General features: G+C 40.1%; 2 protein-coding genes and 1 non-coding gene across 3 annotated transcripts; 2 read left to right on the top strand and 1 right to left on the bottom strand.

The window, feature by feature from the left end:
- The first annotated feature begins 821 nt into the window (after positions 1-821).
- kcnj6 (potassium inwardly rectifying channel subfamily J member 6) lies at positions 822-9,937 on the top strand. The gene is made up of 3 exons (XM_086098078.1): positions 822-1,220; positions 4,988-5,908; positions 7,066-9,937. The coding sequence occupies exons 2-3, from the start codon at positions 5,011-5,013 to the stop codon at positions 7,380-7,382; spliced, it is 1,215 nt and encodes a 404-aa protein (XP_085954204.1). The 5' UTR covers positions 822-1,220; positions 4,988-5,010; the 3' UTR covers positions 7,383-9,937.
- On the bottom strand, positions 9,275-18,927 carry rabgef1 (RAB guanine nucleotide exchange factor (GEF) 1). The gene is made up of 9 exons (XM_086098077.1): positions 18,652-18,927; positions 17,546-17,725; positions 16,951-17,159; positions 16,509-16,675; positions 15,484-15,565; positions 15,285-15,417; positions 15,123-15,214; positions 13,237-13,493; positions 9,275-11,975 (listed from the first exon to the last, which is right to left on the bottom strand). The coding sequence occupies exons 2-9, from the start codon at positions 17,722-17,724 to the stop codon at positions 11,571-11,573; spliced, it is 1,524 nt and encodes a 507-aa protein (XP_085954203.1). The 5' UTR covers position 17,725; positions 18,652-18,927; the 3' UTR covers positions 9,275-11,570.
- trnaw-cca (transfer RNA tryptophan (anticodon CCA)) lies at positions 13,065-13,136 on the top strand. Its single transcript has one exon. It is a non-coding gene; the product is annotated as a tRNA-Trp (tRNA).
- Positions 18,928-19,619: the final 692 nt, after the last annotated feature.

A 19,619-nucleotide genomic window follows, 5' to 3' on the forward strand; every position in this document is an offset into this window, starting at 1 on the left:
TACATTGTGAGGACCAAAATACATCTTTAACCAACAGATTGAGGATTTTTGTGTGAAGTGAGGACATTTTGGTCCTCACAACTCAAGACCTCTTTTTGAGGGTCAAGACTTGGTTTTAGAGTTTAGGTTATGGTTGAGGTTAGGGTAAGGATTTGGAGTAGGCAATCATTTTTGATGGTTGGGATTAGGGGAAGGGGCTAGGAAATGCATTATGTCTATGGATGTCCTCACAATTACATAAGTACAAGTGTGTGTGTGTGTTAACAAGTATTTAGGGGTATCAGAGTACAGTGGGCCGAATTAGAGCATAACCAATTAATCGGCTGATGTTAGATCTATTCGAATTGGTAAAAACGGCTGCTTTTTTGGGGTCATTTTGTAAAAGCAACACATAACATAAGGCAAAATGAATTACAACACATTTAAACATTCCCTCCCCAAAATAAATTGGCTGATTTTCCCCCTGATTGATCTCTGTTGTAAGAATAAACAAATACAATAGGACCAAGTATTGTAATCATTTAAGGGACCCAAAAAAAGTTATTTTATTCATTATATTTTTATAAAATTAATCTGTTAGGGGAATGCTATCCTGCCAAATATCGGAATCTCCCATCAGTTAAAAAAAAATCCATATCAGTTGACTCGCAAGGCTGAAGTGAATACAAATGCACGCCACAATTTTCAGATTTATATTTGCTTCACATTTTGTAAACCGTTTATCATTTTCGTTCCACGTCATGATTACGCCCTTTATGCTGGCCTATCATATGAAATGTCAACAGAATACACTCAAGTTTGTGATAAGGTCATAAAATGGGAAAAAAAAATCCAATTTGGACATACTTTGTCATCTGTCTCTAAATACAGTTTTTATTTTTCTGCTGTCTTCCAGCTCTCTCCCAGTATTAGTCTACTTCTCCTTCCCCACTATTTGCCTCTCTCTCTCCCCACTGCTCACAGTGTCTCTCGCCCATCCAGGAGGAGGGCCAAGGTTGCTGGTCCTGCCGGTGTTGCTGCTGGAGGAGGAGGGATGGTGGTGGTGGGAGGAGGCTGACGGGCCAACGAGCTCCCTCTTCGCAGCCTTGCAGCAGCAGGAAGGATGGAGGCAAGGGAAAGAGGACGTTTCTAAGCCATCCACTCCGTCGCTCGGCGCCGATCTGGGAATTCTGATGGGAAGGAAGCGAGTGGGAACCATCCGGGCCGCCCGTTTGCTGCAGGTAAACATCTTTTTGTTGTTAGTCTGATGATAGCGCCTTCTTATGGGGGGTACAAAAAGGGCACGTATGGACGGGAGAGGGGGGTTGCATAACAAGACGGGGATGCTATTAATGTTGGCGACGTGTGCGTTCGTTCCGTGACGTGATGAGAGCTCCATGGAGGACGAGGAGGAGGGAGAGGAGGGGGGTGTGAAGGAAAATGTTGCCGGCTATGCAGGCAGGCCCGCGGCCTCCGTCAACACGACACAAATATTCAGCACAACTAAAGACTCTTATTATTAGTAATAGTAATACAGCAGGTCACCTCCATCTCCATGACAACAGCTTCTTCCTTTACAAGCTCTCCCCCCCACTTCCCACCTCAAATAGTTCAGCCTGTTTTGTAACGTGAGCCCCATACTGCATTGTTTGAAATAGAAACACAACCCATCACCATACTTGACTAAAACTGTCGTCATCTGAAGGAAATAACGGAAGGTTAAAAAATAATGACCATGTGCCCCGAAAGCATTTGAAAAAAACACAGAAACAAATTTCACCCGAAAATGATCATTATATACAGATTGGGACAAAAGTAGTACACTTAACAAGACATGCAGACACAAATTAAGAAATCTTCTACACTAACTCAGTAAGATGCTGAAATATTACTACTGTCTTGTAGAGGATAAATAATATGTATATGTCAGTGAGAATCGCCAGATAATTTGTTTATATGTCTGTGTTCGAATATCTTTTGCTTCTAAAACCGCCACTTTCGATGGTTAGCATCTCAGTTGCGTTTTTCGTCATTTGTTAGCATTTGACTAAACGGATTTTCCTAAGGCCAAGCTTTGTAGTAAGTTTTTATAAATACGTGTAGTTTTCTGTGTTTAATGTTCATTTTAATGGCAAACTCCAACTGAGAGTAGTAATAAACAGCTTCACTTTAAAAACGGTTGGATCAATAATAAACCAAATTGGGTCAAAAATGGACCAAACCAACTTTTTGAGTTATTTAATCAAAAACGTTGGGTCAAATTAGATAATAATGCTGGGTTGTTTTTTGGGTTAATTGAATAATCAAATTGAATTGGGTCAAAAATTAACCAACACAACTTTTGGAGTTATTTAATCCAAAACGTTGGGTCAAATGAAATATGAACCCACAAACCATTGTTGGGTTGTTATGTGGGTTATTCATTTGACCCAACTCTTAAGGTAAATATAATACCCCAATTGAATTGGGTCAAAAATGACCCAACCCAAGTTTTTGAGTTATTTAACTCAAAATAAAAATGAAATTAACATACCACAAAACAACTGAATTTTCTTTATTGTATTTTATTTTATTGTGGGTTATTCATTTGACCCAACGTTTTGGGTTGTGCAAAGTTGGGCTGGTCTCATTTGACCCAATTTGGGTTATTTTGGACCCAACTGTTTTTAGAGGATCTTTTTTGAAGAACTGTTAACTGCCAAACTGCTGCTTATTACTACATGTGTTCGCCGCAATCTGCACAGATTCCCGCAGAAAGCAAACATACAGGGTCATGGAGGAACCTCGGGACAGTAATTTTATGGGACCCCGGTCGCATTTGAAACCGTCTCTGCAACTGTCTGTGCATTTTGAAACTGTTAACTTGTGAAACAGTATATAAAACTGGTCATGCATTCTATGAATTAAACATCATGACCAGAAGTCATGGAAAGGTCTGTGGTTCATAATTTGATGTTGATCATTATTATCAGGATATTTTTGGTCCGCGTCATACTATGTGTGCATGCAAAATGAATGAATGAAAATGGGGCAATGCCATGTCACACCACTAGTCAAGTTTTTATTAGCCAATGAGCCACCTCCTGACCATATGGCTCACATTAAAAGCCTTTGGGGCTCTTAATGTAAGGCATATGCTCCAAACATCCGCATGGAGGACCAGACCTGCAAATCTCATTTCATTTCAAAAAGTGATCCAGGAATAAACACCGTAATTGGTGTAATAATAAGCCTCCGTCGGCCATTGTGGCATACACCTGCTTCAACAATCCCATTTTCTGTTTGCTAAAGACCAATCCCCAAACAATGGTCACCAAGCAACAGCTGCCAGATGCTCCGTCGGGCTTTAGGATTTTTTATGACGCTACACAATGACGCCTTTTGTGGTGGCCAACCCTCAATATATAGAAATGCTGCAGGAGATCTAGTTTACGCAGAAGAAATGCACGCTAACATTAGCAGGCCCTGCGCACTTTCAAGGACATCATTATTCATTGCAATGGAAGCAGTTTAATATTAAATGAGAAAAAAATAAACCTTTTTAAACCAGTATCTTTGCCTCTAACACTATTATTACTTAAATCTGCTTTGGCTGGCTAATATGCTAGTAGTGGCTTACAGCCTGATGAGTGATGAATGTAAATCTAATAGTTATGTATCAATAAATGATCATGTGTAATTATTTTACTTTAGTCATATTTTAAGTCTAATAATTGCTTTTAGTCAGGCTTGTGAGGGCAACATAAAAATATAAATAAAAAAACACTATATTTGATATCATTTATTAAATTGCAGGTCTTTGATGTCATGTTTGCTTCACTCATTTCAATATTTGCTTTTACTTGGGCTACATAACATTTGTGTTTACCATGGGAAAGTATTTGCTTTAGCATTCGATGCTACCAGTTAGCTTCTAGCTTGCTAGAGAGAGAGAGAGAGAGAGAGAGAGAGAGAGAGAGAGAGAGAGAGAGAATGAAAAATAGCTTTAGCGTGCCCTCTTCACTGGCTTTTTTTTTGTCATGTAAGTTTTTTTTTTATCATCTCAATCTAAACCTATATATTTTTCTCTGAAACTAATTTTACCTTATTTTGAAGCTGCGGCAGCCTTTATGTTGGCAGTACAGCATGCTGCTATTATAGCTTCTGTTTTTGGTTCACCGTGATAAATTTAAAGTCATATTTGCTCTGCTTTTAGGCTAATTGGTTCAAAAATGTAATAAATTGTCAACATAGACCATACGATGCTACCAGTTAGCCTTTATTTGGTTAATGGCCCGTGGGTGCTCATGTTTAAAGCTAAAGTCAATATTTTCTTTGACACATACGAATTAAAGCAGTAAAGCAGGCACCAGCGGAAAATTTTGTGTGATTGAAAAAAATGACTGCACGTTTTTCTACTGATTAAATAACAGCAGCTTTTCTCCTATCCAAAATAATATGACTCGTGTTATCCAGTGCTATTCCAGAACATCCCTGCTATATTGTGAGCACTTGATAGAAGGAGCCGTGCGTTGCCATGGATACCAGTGCTGCTCAAGCTCAAAATATTCCCTTGTGAATAGAGTGCACAACGGCTTCAACGCAGTCGTTTGTTCCACTGGTAAATACACCGATGGGGTCGAAAGGCTCAGTCAGGAGGGGAGACAATAAAAATATCACGTGTTTTCCTACAAATTCACAGAGGTGGCAAAAGTAAGGATATTTTTGTAAGAAAAATATTATGGTTAGAGTAGAAGTAGTAATTAAAGTAATAAAAATAGAAAAGTCTGACAAAGTTGTGACAAAAGTGAAAAGTAATTTTTATTTTTTTATTTTTTTTATTATGTACAATATTTAATTGATAAATGTGATATGTTGGCAGTGGCACAAAAAAAACTGCACACAATATATATATATATATATATATTTTTTAACTTTTAATTAAAACAAAATTCAAACTAAACAGAAATCACTCAATAAGGTTTTGCCTATCTGATCACCATTGACGCCGTTTGTGTTTCTTCCACAGCCTTGAATCCACCCAGAACCCCCATGGAGCAGGATGTGGAGAGCCCGGCCATCAGCAAACCATCCAAGTTCCACAAGCCGGCTGGCAAAGATCTGCCCAAACAGCTGGCGGCTATGGACCGGGTCCGGAAGGTCCAGCGCTACGTCCGGAAAGACGGCAAGTGCAACGTCCACCACGGCAACGTGCGCGAGACGTATCGCTACCTGACAGACCTCTTCACCACACTAGTGGACCTCAAGTGGTGTTTCAACCTCTTCATTTTCGTCCTGGTGTACACGGTCACGTGGCTCTTCTTCGGATTCATGTGGTGGCTCATCGCGTACCTGCGGGGGGACCTGGACCACCTAGCGGACAACCTTTGGACTCCGTGCGTCAACAATCTCAACGGGTTCGTGTCGGCCTTTCTGTTCTCCATCGAGACGGAAACCACCATCGGTTACGGATACCGAGTCATCACGGACAAGTGCCCCGAGGGTATCGTCCTGCTCCTGATTCAGTCGGTGCTGGGATCTATAGTCAACGCCTTCATGGTGGGCTGCATGTTCGTCAAGATCTCGCAACCCAAGAAGCGTGCAGAGACTCTGGTGTTTTCCACCAACGCCGTCATCTCCATGAGAGACGGACGCCTGTGCCTGATGTTCCGGGTGGGGGACCTGCGGAATTCGCACATCGTGGAGGCCTCCATCCGGGCCAAGCTGATCAAGTCCAAGCAGACCAAGGAGGGTGAGTTTATCCCCCTCAACCAGACGGACATAAACGTGGGCTACAACACGGGCGACGACAGGCTGTTCCTCGTGTCGCCGCTCATCATCTGCCACGAAATCAACCAGAACAGTCCCTTCTGGGACATCTCGCCAGCGCACCTGGCCAAGGAGGAGCTGGAAATAGTCGTCATTTTGGAGGGCATGGTCGAGGCCACGGGTAAGTCTGAGGGCTGCGGAGAGTTTTAATACAGTTTTTGCATTATTACAGACCGAAAGACACAGACAGGGACTGATTGTCTGATAGGGGTTGATAGACAGACTGACAAATACTGGAGGGCACACTCTAAAAACAGTTGGGTCAAAAGTAACCCAATTATGGGTCAAAAATTGACCGGTTCACTTTATGGGTCAATTTGACCCAACTTTCTGGATTGTTTTATACAAAATGACCTAATTTTTTACCCAAAGTTGGGTCAAATTAGCCCAAGTAGAAGATCTGACCCAACTTCACGGGTTGTTTTATATATATATATATAAGTACGTTTTTTTTCTTCTTTTTTGGTGCCAAACAACCCAAAAAGTTGGGTGTAATTGACCTAAGTTTTATAGAAAATCTTTGACTTTTGTAGATGATCTGGACCAATTTTCGGGGTTGTTTTACACAAAATGACCCAATTTTGATCTCAAAGTTGGCTCAAATTGACCCAACAAGGATCTAACTCAACATTTTGGGTTGTTTTATACACAATTCTTTATTTTTTTCCCCTGCAAAACAACCCATAAAGTTGGACCAAATTGACCCAAGTAGAGCATCGGTCCATTTTTCACCCAACTGTTTTTAGAGTGCAGACAGAATGACTGACACAGAGGGACTGACGTGAAAGACAGAGACGTGTGGACAGACAGACAGATAAGAAGGGAGGGACTGAGTGACAGATAGGGACAGAGGAACTGGCTCATATAAGATTGGGCTGAGGGGCAAATGGACAGACAGACAACTGCGGCTGGCGGATTGATGCACCGGCAAAAAGGGATGGACTGACAGATCATATGTAGACTGACAAACAAGAACAGTTGGACAAATGAACAGACTGACAGAGATGGACGGACAAACTGGCAGATGAAAAAAAGACGGACAAATAGCGAAGGACAACCTGACATAAAAAACAGGTGGACAGACTGACAAATATGGAAGGACGGACAGACTTGATATAAGAACAGACAGATGGACTGAGAGGTCAAATCTAGTGGACAGATGGTGACGGGCAGACAGGAAGGACTGACTGACCACCTTTACGATCAGGTGGAAAGACAGACCGACGGGCATACCCCCAAGTAACACCCAGTCTCCATCAACCCTTCCGCTCTTCCCAGGCATGACGTGCCAGGCCCGCAGCTCGTACGTAAGCAGCGAGATCAAATGGGGCTACCGCTTCACGCCCGTACTCACGCTGGAGGACGGCTTCTACGAGGTGGACTACAACAGCTTCCACGACATCTACGAGACCAACACGCCCAGCTGCAGCGCCCGCCAGCTGGCCGACATGAGCGGTCGGGCCCGCCTGCCTCTCACCTGGTCCATGGGAAGCAAGCTGAGCCAGCAGGGTCTGGCGCCGGAGGCCGAGCGCCAGGACCCGCGGACTGAGCGCAACGGAGACGTCGCCAACGCCGAGAGCGAGTCCAAAGTGTAGCTCCTTCTCAGCACGTACGCACTTACACAAACATGCTCGCACGCAGTCCAGTATTTGGCCCATTGGTGAGAAAAAACAAGACGGCGTGTTCAAGTCTCACCAACCACCAGATCCCTCTTATTTTTTCTATTCCAATATTCCTATAGGGACGTTTGCATATTGAGTATTTTTGTATATAATATGTTATGTTTTGGACTCCTTCTGGTTTCTTGGCCGTGGCAGATGTTTGATACTAACGCACTGGTTTAGCTTCGGCCTGTACATAATCTATGCCTTAATTAAGCCTTGTCAACACTAACAAACTTCAGTTTCCAAACGTTCAAAAATGTGGTGTTTGCTAGAAAAGGTTTTGGAAATGTGAACACAAACTTGTTTGGATCTGGTCTTTCTTCAAAATATGTTGGCTGGAGTTTGGCGCAACACAGCCAATCAGAGATGAGGTGCTGATCATGTGACTCACTGGCTACACAAAATGGCAGCCTCCGATGAATTTTGGCTTTTGAAGAACTACAAACTAGTATCCTCATCTTTACGACAGATTAAAGACGAAATATCAAGAGGATAAGGACATGAAGGCGTCGCTATTGATCTAGGTAGCCACAATACACACACATGCAGTACACATGTCAAATGAACTGCGTGTGTTGGGGGCTAGCTATCATGTTTAATTTTTTGTGGGCAAAGCGGGTGTATTTTGAGACAAAAAGTAGGCTCAACGTTTGTTTTTTTTTAATTATTTTTAGAGGTTGTTTTTTTTATGAGATTTCCCTGAAAAATTAGAATGATGTCCCGGACATTTTTTATAAAAAAAAGAAGAAACGTTTTGTTTATATAAAAAAAATTATGTAAACTAAATACAAAATGGAAGCCATTTTGTTTCAAGCCTGACCTATTTCTTACTGGAATTGATGTTTCAGTTAAAGCTGTCTTGAAAGTTTTAACAACTTTTATTTAAATCTGAGACCTTGTAGTTCCTTAAGGAGACAATTTTATGTTCTACAGCCGTTTCTTTTGTGAATCCAGGAGCGAGGCTTGTGTTGTTTTTGGTGGCGTTCAACAGAGATTATACATATTGCGACAGCTTTCCTGATTTTGCTCAGGAATTACAATTACAATTGACTAAAAACATTAGAGAAAATGATGCTTGACAATGTTTGTAGTGCCTCATACTGTGGACATCCAACCCAAACAAAAGCAAAGTTGATGCTTGCAAACAAATGTTTGGAAACATCTGCTAGTGTAGACAAGGCTTTACTGTATACTATAAAGCTTTTATCTCTTTTTTTTTCTTTCTCTCTCTCTCCCAGAAATGTACGCTAAGGGGCCGCAACATTAGGTACAGCTGCACAATCTAAAGAGATCCAATGCAACAGTGTAAAAGAATTGTCAATTAAAAATGTATAAACATTTAAAATGCCATTTAAATAGATATTTTTTATTCAAACTTTTATTTTTATTTTTATTTGGAGTTGTGAATGTAGTAATGCTTCCGACTTCCGGGTTTCACACATCAGCATCGTTTCTGGCCACTGATGGCCGCGTTCCAACACTTGGACCACCCCCCCCTGAATTAGCTAAATTCTATTGCCTTGAATATTGTTCTATAAAGGGCTAATGTTTTGTTTATAATTGGCCCTTGTGAGGAGAAGCGAAAGAAACAATGACTATTTAAAAAATACAGTTATAAATGATTACAATTAAATAAAACTAAAAAATACAGCAAAAATAATAATAATGATAATAATGTTTCAAAAAACTGGTATCTTGATGCGAGAGGAAGGGGACATTTTTTAAAATATTTTTCCTTGACTTTATTTAATAACAATAATGTGGACAAAAAATCTAAATCTAAAATGTAAAGCAGAGTCAGGTCCCAATAACGAAAACTTAAATTGTTGAGTACACTCCTTTAATCAGCAAAACCATTATCTTTCAGCAAATCACAAAAACCGCCATACGTTTTTGAGTTATTGAACAGTGCGTCATTTATCTGCAAGCTATGTTGCACATAAAATTGGTGAAAAATATGAATTGACCATATTTGAGCATTGGTTTCCGCCTCACTTTTCTGACTGCAAAGTTATCCTTCCTCATACGGGATCCCATTGGAGTGTGCAGGTGCGCCTAATGAAGTGTCCTGTGTGTGCATAAGCATGTACAAACATGAATTAACCCTGTAAAGTGTATTTTGTCGTGTCTGCAATCTCCACTTTAACAAACCAAGGACAGCTCTTCCTACTTGCTAGCCCCTTTCTAGCTGCCCTCTCTCTCTCTCTCTCTCTCTCTTTCTTTCTTTCTTTCTGCACCCACGAGCTGCTTGTGGAACATTCCACGTTCCCCATCCACGTTCTCAACACTTCCTGCGGAAAGCCATGACTTTGAACTGCCCTTTAAAAAACAAACCGCTTTTTCACTTTTTTTGCACATCGGAGAGAGAGTCGCTGTTGCAGTAAAACCCCGGAACCCTTACACCATTTTAAAAAACAAAACCTCACACATCACCAAACAATATGATAATTAACTATAATAAATATACAGTAAACTGTTTTTGTCAAGCTGTGTTATTGTGTTATGAAGCAAAAACATCCAGGATTCATGTTAAGGTATTTTTTTTTGTTTAACTTCTTTCTTTTTTTAATAAAAAAAAACTATTTTACAGCTTTTTAATTAGCATCAATTAGAATACTGCAGAGCTAAATGCAAATATAAACACGCATGTTAAAGGTTGAGTTGAAACACTATTACACGTGTTAAAAGCCATGACTTTTTTTTTTTTTGTCCTGGAGTGATTTTTGATACACTGGAAACTTCCCAAGCCTACAAAATGTACGCCTTTTCAAAGTTGAACTTAATGTCTTTATGGTAGCCTTGGTTGACTTACTGTATTTAGCAAAACAAACCCCAAAATAGAATCAACGAATCAAAAATCCCTAAATCACTAATCAAAATAAAAATCAGCTTTTACAAGTAGTCACTTGTAAAAGCAGAGTTTTATTTTCAAAAATAATTTTACCAATATGTTTTTGTTTTGTTTCTTTGTGAAATGTTCATTTTTGCGTTTCTTTTTTCTAAATAAAGCAACAAATACTACAATAAACATATTGCTATATTCATTTTTGAAAAATCTGCTTTAAACTGTATAATTTGTATTATATTTTTTAATTTTTGTTTTTTAAGTAAACATTCTAAACATACTAAAGTCATCTTTAATTAATCTAGTTTTAAAATCTAGAATACATATATAATGAAGAAAATACTTTTGTTACTTTTGCTAAATAAAATAATAAACTACAGTAATATACATATTGGTAAAGTTGCAACTCAAAAAATATGTCTTGAATTAATAAAATGAGCACTTTATAACTCATTCACTCCCAGCCATTTTCACTGAAGCAACCCCCTTCACTGTTTTACTGGATTTTTACTGAGTTTGCAAGATTATTGTGTTCTATTGCTATAGAAACATGGAACCTACCAAAAGAAAGATTAGAGTCTCTTCTTTCATCAGGAAAAAAAGTATATTTGTATTTGTTTCCGTTTTGCAGCAATTAGCATTAGAATATAGCTAATTTTCATCATTATTCACAAATCTGTTTAAAACAGTGGGGAAAGAGCTTTTTGCAACATGGCCCTGGTTGCTCTCTTATACTCTGCTTCCACCTGCTGGCCGTTTTTGTAATAACTACCATTGGTTCAACTGTTTTCTTCAGTTCAGAGGCTGCATCAAAGCCTTCTGTATGCTCTAAATGCTGGTAATATTTAAAATAGAACATATTTATACGTTTTTGGGAGCAAATGAGTTAATAGCAGATTTTTCAAAGATGATCTTGCCAATTTGTTTATATTAGTTTGTTGCCGTAAGCTAAAAAGTAAATTGAGTTGTAGATTTTTGTAACTATGAATCGAGTGAACTAATAAATTAGTACCTTATCTAACAAAAAAACGTTTTTGTCTTTTCTTGAAATGAGGTGTACCTAATCATGTGGCCTTTTGTGGTGATATAAAGAAATTTAAACGCAGCTCAATGTTAGAGAAGTCTAACAAAAAATTTTTTTTTAAATAGCAGCGTTAACTCCCACGTTCAAGTTTGTATAGTTTAGAGTGATGATACAGCAAATGTAGTGGAGTTAATCATAAAAATGAAAAGGAATGCGTGGACTTTTCCAAGCGTGTAATGTTTGGACTCCATTACCCAGCAAACACCTGGGCCGCCACAGGCTCAGGGAGCAGGTCGGTGGCGTCGGCGTTGTCGGCGGCGGGCCGGCTCACTTTCAGCGGGTGTTTCTCCAGAGCGTCCTGCACCTCACGCGCAACACTCTCGGGCCAGGACAACAGCTCGGCCCGCAGTTTGAGGGCCGCCTCCATCACCGCCTCCTGGCGGCCGTCTAGGTCCGACAGAAGGTCCAGGTTACGCCGGAGCTGGGCCAGCGCGGGGTTGGGGGCCGGGGGGGCCGACTCCGGGCCGGAAGGGGCGTCAGGGTGGTTCCAGTCGGAGTGTGGCGAGGCCTGGCCCGACATGTAGGACTGGAACTCCTCCGGGGTGAGGTTGAGGGATTGGGCATCCAGCTTCTCGATGAAGGCTGCCGCGCAGCACTGGACAATAACAACCACACGCATGTTGATGTTTTGGAACACTTTGGAGAATCTAATCTTTGTAGAGTGGCTTAGTAGCATTATGCCCGCTATGTTTGTGGAGTGTGGAACCCCCCCCCCCCCCCCCGCATTTGTCAACCATATTGTTTGCCATGTCTGAGCATTATTTTTTTTGAATTATGTCCACAAAGGTTAAAGGATTTTTTTCCATGTGCCATTTTTCCATTTGTGGGACTTTTTCCCCTTTTTTTTTCATTTTGACGCAAGTTTTTTTGTGGACTTTTTTTGTTTGTTTTTTTACATCATGTCTTCCAAGTTTGAACATTATTTTTGTGGATTTTTTTTTTACGTCGCGTCCACCATATTTGTGGGAGTTTTTTTTTTTTTTTTTAAGTATACTTTTTTTTTTATCATATCCGCTATGTTTGTGATTTTTTTTTACATCATATCTGCCATGTTTGAGCATTATATATTTTTTAAATTATGTCAAATATATATTTTTTGACTTTTTTTGAATTTTTTTTTAGAAATGTCCACCATTTTTGTGAATCTTTACTCAAAATGTCCACCATTTTTTAAATTAGGTCTGCCATGTTTGTGGATTTTTTTTACATCATGATTGCCATGTTTGAGCTTCTTTTTTTTTTTTACATAATGTCCACTACATTTTTGTGAGACTTTTTTTCTAATATGTCCACCATTTAAAAAATAATATAAAAATCATGAGGATTTTTTCTTCACAGTTGGCTTTTTTAATTGTATTATTATTGGCCTATCCACCATGTTTTTAGCTTCTTCTTTTAAAAAAAAATCATATTTGTGGACTGTGTTGCAACCTCACACTTCTCACACGTTTCTGAGTACCAAGCAAAGCGCTCTCCGAATTTGATTCATTATTTCATTATGACATCATGTCCGCCATATTTGTGGTTTATTTATTTTTTATCCACCACATTTGTGGAGTGTGTAAGCAGTGAATAAACGGCAGGCTATCTTTGCATTGGTCCACTCTCCCCCTCCTATCTTTCCCTGCACTGCGGCTCACATGACCAGAGTGTCAGCTGTCGTCTGGTCTGTCTCCAGGCAACAGACTCTGTGGCGCAACGGTAGCGCGTCTGACTCCAGATCAGAAGGTTGCGTGTTCAAATCACGTCAGGGTCATTACTTTTTAACTTTTTTTTTTATATGAAATATGCTAAACCAAATATTATTTTTGAGACACTTAAGTGTGACTAATTGAAAGTACGGAAGGAAAGCTGACCAGGTTGGTAAAGTAGTATCCGTCCTCGCCGGTCATCAGCCTGCTGGGGTTGCAGAAGCGTGTGATGTACTGGATGTTGGACTGCAGTCTGGGCGGGTTGGCCTTGAGGACGATATAGATGAGCGCCGGCAGGAAGTCGTCGGCTGATGCCGGCTCGCTCTTGGTGCTGCCGATGGCGGCGAAGATGTGCTTGCTGCAGCGCGTCACGCACGCCAGCTTGTCGCGCGGGACCTTCTTCGAGTCCATCTCGATGATGTCTGGAGGTGGGCAACATGGGGGTCGGAAATACATGGTAGTACACTACTGTGATGGGAAAAGTAGGTTTATTTGAGGTAAGGTGTTTAAAAAAAGAACTAAGGCACTCTGACATACTTATAGACCTTATTTCCTCTAATGCAACTGCAAACAGTCCCACAAATTTGTTAGAAGTAAGGCATTTAAAAAAAAATAGCTACGGTATTTATTAGTGAGACTCAAGATTGAGCTCTCATATACTTATAGGCCTCATTTCCTCTATTGCAACTGCAAACATTAGCACAAATTTATTAAAGGTCAGGCATAAAAAAAGAAAAAAGAAGAGGTAGTGTTTTGTTTTACAGAGACTCAAGATTGGGCTCTCACATTCTTAACTGCTAACAGTCCACACATTTATTAGAGATAGGGCGTTCAAAAATGTAGGATGCTTTTCTTTTTTTTTTACAGTGACTCAAGATTGAACTCTCAAATACTTATAGTTAAAGGCTTTATTTCCTCTCACATTCTTATAGGCTTTATTTCCTCTAATGCAACTGCAAACATTCTCAGTACCATACATTTATTAGAGGTCAGGCATTAAAAAAAAAAGAGGTAGCATGTTTTTTTTTTTTTTACAGAGACTCAAGATTGAGCTCTCACATACTTAAGGCCTTAACTCCTCTAATGGAACTGCTAACAGTCCCACACATTTATTAGAGATAAGGCATTAAAAAATGTAGAGTGTTGTTTTTAAATTGATGCTTATTTTATTTATTTATTCATGTATGTATTTAATTATTTACTAATTCACTCACTCATTTACCTTTACCTTGTTATTAATTTATTGCTATAAAGTTTATGTATCGTCATGTGGTGTTTCTTTTTTAAGACAAAAAAAGGTTGTGCTTTACCTTGACTAGTTTCTGCCGCCTTCCTCAGACGCTGTCAAACTGACAGCTGCGACGTGTTTTTAGCCATAAAGTTGATCTACTTTTATACTTTCTTGTTTTACTTATCTTTACTGCATAGCCTATTTCTGTTCCATGTACAGCACTTTGTATACAGCAATGCTTGTTTTAAGGTGCTTCATAAATAATGTTGAGTTGAACTCTCACCTACTTATAGACATTATTTCCTCTAATGGAACTTCAAACAGTCTCACACATTTATTCGAGGTAAGATGTTTAAAAGACAGAATAAGTCAAATTGAAGGTCCTGAGTACTTCAAATGTAATGTGTCAATAGTGATTGTGTAAGTGAAGTGCAAAGAGTATTTATTGGTGCTAAGGTGTTTAATACAGAGCCTCAAGACTATGTAGGCTCTCAGCTACTTGTTTTGTATACCATATTTCCCTGATTTTATTATGCTAACTTGAATAATCCAGAGTGAGATCATTTTCTTAATTTGAGCCTTGGTGCAGTAACTCAACTGTAAAGAGTTACAGGCATCGTTCGCTAGTGACAAGGTTTTTATTACAGCAAACCGTCCAAGATTTAACCCGAGGGAAATTGATCGATTGATCATTAGTTCAAGTGAATGACACACTCGGGGACCTGGTGGAAGTGTGGCATTTATTATAGAGGAGAAACTTTATTTGCGTAAACAGAGGCGAGGAATTCCAAAGTAAGGGGATTAAAACTGCCCAAGTTACCTGTGATGGCTTTGACTACGTTCTCTGAGGCTTCTGGAATCTCCTCGTCCATGGGCACACAAAGCATCTGGATGTTGACCCAATGAAGAGCTCTGCAACGCAAACCGCAGCAAACATTGAGGCGGCCGATGTTAGCAAAAACCGAAGACACGCGACGCCCACCTGATGCGGTTCTGCATGGCCAAGTCCTTCCTCTCGTCGTCGGTGGTTTCCGGGCAGAAGACGTTTTTGTAGAGACGAGTCATGATGTACTTCTCCACTTGGTCCATCACCTGCTCCACAGGCTCGGACGAACCTGGGGAACGCCACAATCACGCATCAGTCACATTTTCACAGATGACAAGATGTTCTCTTGGCCCACCTTTGAAATGACTCATCAAGCGGTCGGCTAGGCCCTGGTAGAAGTCCTGAACGCACTCTGATACTTCTTCTGCATTCAGTTCCTGAAAAAAATCGTGTCATTAGCATGTCGGCGCCATTTTTGTGGAATGTGTTTACAGCATGTCAGCCATATTTGTAGAGTATGTTGCATCATGCCCACCATATTTGTAAGAGTAAGTTCAGTTTGCACAACTTGTTGGTGGAATCGTATCCTGTCCGCCATGTTCGTGGCGTGTCTTGCGAGTTTTAGCCATTTTAGCAGAATGCAGATTGTCCACCATTTTTCTGGAATGTGTTTGCAGCATGTCCACCATATTTGTAGAGTAAATTTGAGTGTGTACAATTTGTTTGTGAATTGTAGTAGGGGTGGGAATCTTTGAATGTCTCACGATTTGATTCGATTCAGAATCGATTTTTCAAAATGGTTTGATTGACAATGATTTTTGCTTCAATTTAGAGATGTTCAAGGAATCGTAATGATCTACTCCAGTCAGACTCGCGAATACTAACTAGCGCGCTACTGACGGCACTTTTATCACTCAAAAGAACGGCTCCACGCTGAAAAAAAAAAAACTTTTATTGGAATAACTTGATCATGACTTTTTCCTTCTACTCTCTAATATGACTACAACTTAACAGTGTGTTAGACCGCGTGGAACCACACTGCCCCTCAGTGGCCAAAACGGGTACAACATGAACAGCGCTCCAGATAAAGGCACCCACAGACAAAGACAAGACAGTATAAAATGATTTTAATAAAACCGATTTTGGGACATTTAAAATCGATTCTGAATCGTACTAAATGAGAATCACGATTCTTATGAGAATCGATTTTTTTGCCACACCCCTAAATTGTAGCCTGTCTATCTACCATTTTTATGGAGTGTCTTGTGTGTTTTAGCCATATTAGAGGAACGCAGATTGTCCGCCATTTTTCTGGAATGTGTTTGCAGCATGTCGGCCATATTTGTAGACACACTAAGGACTTTTTGTGAAGCAGTTCACCTTCTTGCTGAACATGCTGAGCAGGAAGCTGCGGCACTGCTTGTGGATCTCCCGGCCAGGCCGCTGCAGGTTCTTCAGGAATTCCAAAAAGTCCTTTGATACTTGGTCCGAGTCGAAGCTGGCATGGCGACTCATGGATGGGCTGCTCGTCTTCACCTCGGGGGAGTCTGATGACGGGCAAGAAGGTCATGGGGAAAAACAAGTTGTGTTGGTTCTAGACTTTGATTCCGATTGTTTCATAATCAGAATGTTGCCTGTTTGTGGATCAAGCATTTGGACTTTGCCTTCTTGCAATCTCCTTGTCACTACAAGACATTTCCCCTTGATGTCACACAGACAACTTTTCAAGTAAGTAATTGATTAATTAAAATAGTAAAGTTATTCTCACAAGATGCTTTTGAAATTTTTCCTATCAAATTGTCCCGTTTGATTTCAATAGTACCTTTCTTAGAAGCAGTGCGTGACGACGGGCTGAAGAACTTCTTGACTGTCGTCACTTTGCGCGTCTTTTCGTTGGTTTTCTTCTCCTCGAACTTGGAAAAGGGTCCGAGCGAGGACTGGGACTGGGACGATGGTGGCGGCGTGGACTGGGCCTGGGCCGGAGTGCCATGACTGCTCGCGTACGCGGCCGCCTCCTCCTCTCGCTGCAACCTAACACAATTAATTACACATTATAACGTTCTCCACTCTTGATCGTATTTCCTGAAATAAAATGTCAAACACTTCAAATTAACAAACGGTAAAGAAAAAAAAGTCATACTACTCAGTGGTTGTATTTAGCTTAAAATATGTACAACATAATTTTAAATCATATATTTGTAATACAACACTGTAATACATATATAACAATGTACAAGTATTGCTTTTTTATTTAAAAACAATACATGATACATAACAAATACATTATTAAGGGGGGAAATAATTTTACCGAAGAAATAAAGACTCTGAGTCTGTAGTTTAGTAACTTCCACTATCGTCAGCATTGCAGTGCAGTTATTTTGATTGATCTTTTTGTTTTTTACGATTGTTTGTCGTACTTTTCGGCCAAGGCCCAGTCGTCCTGGATCTGCTTCAGGCGCACCCGTTGGTACTCCTCCCTCCAGCACTTGGAGCACAGGCCTTGCCAGGCGGTGTTGCCGTAGTAACCGCATCCCTTCTTGCACAACAGCTCCGACTGGTCCACGTGGATGCCGCGACGCTCTGTCTTCTGACTCATGCTGCGAAAAAGAAAATGTTTTTGGTCGAAAGATGAAATTATGCTAGCACACAAATGGGGAAGAAACTAACCCTGACGTGATTTCAACATGCAATCTTCTGATCTACCATTGCAACTTGCGCCACAGAGTCCAAATAGCTTATTTTATTACTATTAGTCTAATCACAATATGCAATATCGTGAACGCCCTGAGCAAGATGCAATACTGTTGAAAACTTGGCCTGTCCACACACAAAAAAACAAATACATTTTGTAGCGAATAGGTTTGATAGGTTCCCAAAAATGTAAAACTTAATAAAACACAGTGAAACATACTTTTTTTTTTAAACACAAGCATATACAAAATTTATATGTGTACATTTTTGTGCCTTTAAGAGGCGGGGCTTGGTGGCATGTGACATATGTGAGTGTTAGGTGTGAACTATGGTTGACGGCAGTTCCTTGTGAGTGTGCTCATTGTGTTTTACTGTTCCCAAAGCGTACATCAGTTCACATCCGAAAAGTTGAAAAAGTGGCTCTCCTTTCCCAAAAGCGAGGACCTCACAGCAACAACAACAACAACAAAACTATGCCTCCAGCATGAACCATGAACCGCATTACAGCGAGAAGCATTGTTTCACATTGTTTTCACCAACAGATGCTGTCCTTATGCTGCCTAAAGCCAAGAGGGGTACCGTTTTCATGGCATTTAAGCATTGCATTGATATGCTGTGATGTATTTATCTACATTCTAGTCCTTGATGCATTTTTAACTTTTGCATTTGAGCATCCATAAACATGTTCATGTTGCAATTACACCTTTAGTTGCATGTCGCTAACGTTAGCCCCATGCTGCAGCTAAACCGTGCAGCTACTATCAGGAGAACTGCAACCCGGGCACTTTAAACACAAGTTATTTACCACAAATATTCTATGTGAAATGCGTACCTGTTATGTTTTAAAGCACAAATGCACGAATGTAGACAAAAAAAATCCCTTCAGTTCCGACAGCGGTCAACTTTGCCGGACAAAACAATGAGCTTCCTCGAGATTCTTCTTCGTGATATGGTCGCAAACTTAAGCGATGATCCACAGAATAAAACCAGGTGCTCCTTCTAATAATAAATACTGTATAGCAGGATGTGTCCCATTGTACCTATTTTATTGTGTCCATAAGCCTTAAGACAAGAGGGAGGGATTTGATCGTTATGTCATCGGGCGCCGGAAAACACGAGCGCTCGGACAACATGGTCACGTGATTGGCGGAAATAGCCGAATCTCCATGTAGTTTGACGGAAGAAATACAGTATAACAACGAGGATGAAGTCGTAATGGCTTTGCCAAGAAAACAACACACTTGTTGACGTTTATTCTTCATAGAAAATACCACAAATCTACAATAGTAAAATTAAGGCTATTTTTTTCCTGCGAAAATAATTATTTAACTTTTATTTCGGCAAAATTCCACATAATTGCCGTCCCAAAGATGGCGACACCATCTACGCATGCGCAGTTCTGATTTGAAACACAGGGCTATAAAGGGTTTTAATTTGTTGAGGATTTTAAACCAAAGATCTTGCAAGTTTTTAAGAAACAACAACACTTATTTTTTTCAAGGAAAATAACGTTTGTCATAGTTACATTTTAAATTATTTTTCATAGCAATCTAGCTGTCTGAATTGGTTTCAAAAGTGTGATGTCTCCAGAGTTGTCAAAAGGACTCACTCTTAATAGCTTGCTTTGCCTACTGTTAGAGTAGACAATATTAAGTATTGTACTCTTTGCGTGTTCAATTAACTGAATGGTGAGATCCTGGTGAAGAAGTCCCTTTGCAAAGGTATTATAATTATCAGAAGCTTCTGGTGACAAAAGCTGACGACACTGAAGCCGTGTTCTATCAGGTTCTGTGTCAGGCT

Source organism: Leptonotus elevatus, chromosome 16 (genome assembly GCF_054856555.1).
Source record: "Leptonotus elevatus isolate MCC_2025b chromosome 16, RoL_Lele_1.0, whole genome shotgun sequence".
Lineage (NCBI taxonomy): Eukaryota > Metazoa > Chordata > Actinopteri > Syngnathiformes > Syngnathidae > Leptonotus > Leptonotus elevatus.

Coding starts and splice junctions, on each gene's coding strand:
- kcnj6 (XM_086098078.1), top strand. CDS start 5,011: ATGGAGCAGGATGTGGAGAGCCCGGCCATCAGCAAACCATCCAAGTTC. Junction 5,909..7,065: donor GGGCATGGTCGAGGCCACGG/GTAAGTCTGAGG, acceptor CGCTCTTCCCAG/GCATGACGTGCCAGGCCCGC.
- rabgef1 (XM_086098077.1), bottom strand. CDS start 17,724: ATGAGTCAGAAGACAGAGCGTCGCGGCATCCACGTGGACCAGTCGGAG. Junction 17,160..17,545: donor GACTGGGCCTTGGCCGAAAA/GTACGACAAACA, acceptor TAATTGTGTTAG/GTTGCAGCGAGAGGAGGAGG. Junction 13,494..15,122: donor CGTAGTCAAAGCCATCACAG/GTAACTTGGGCA, acceptor GCCCACCTCCAG/ACATCATCGAGATGGACTCG.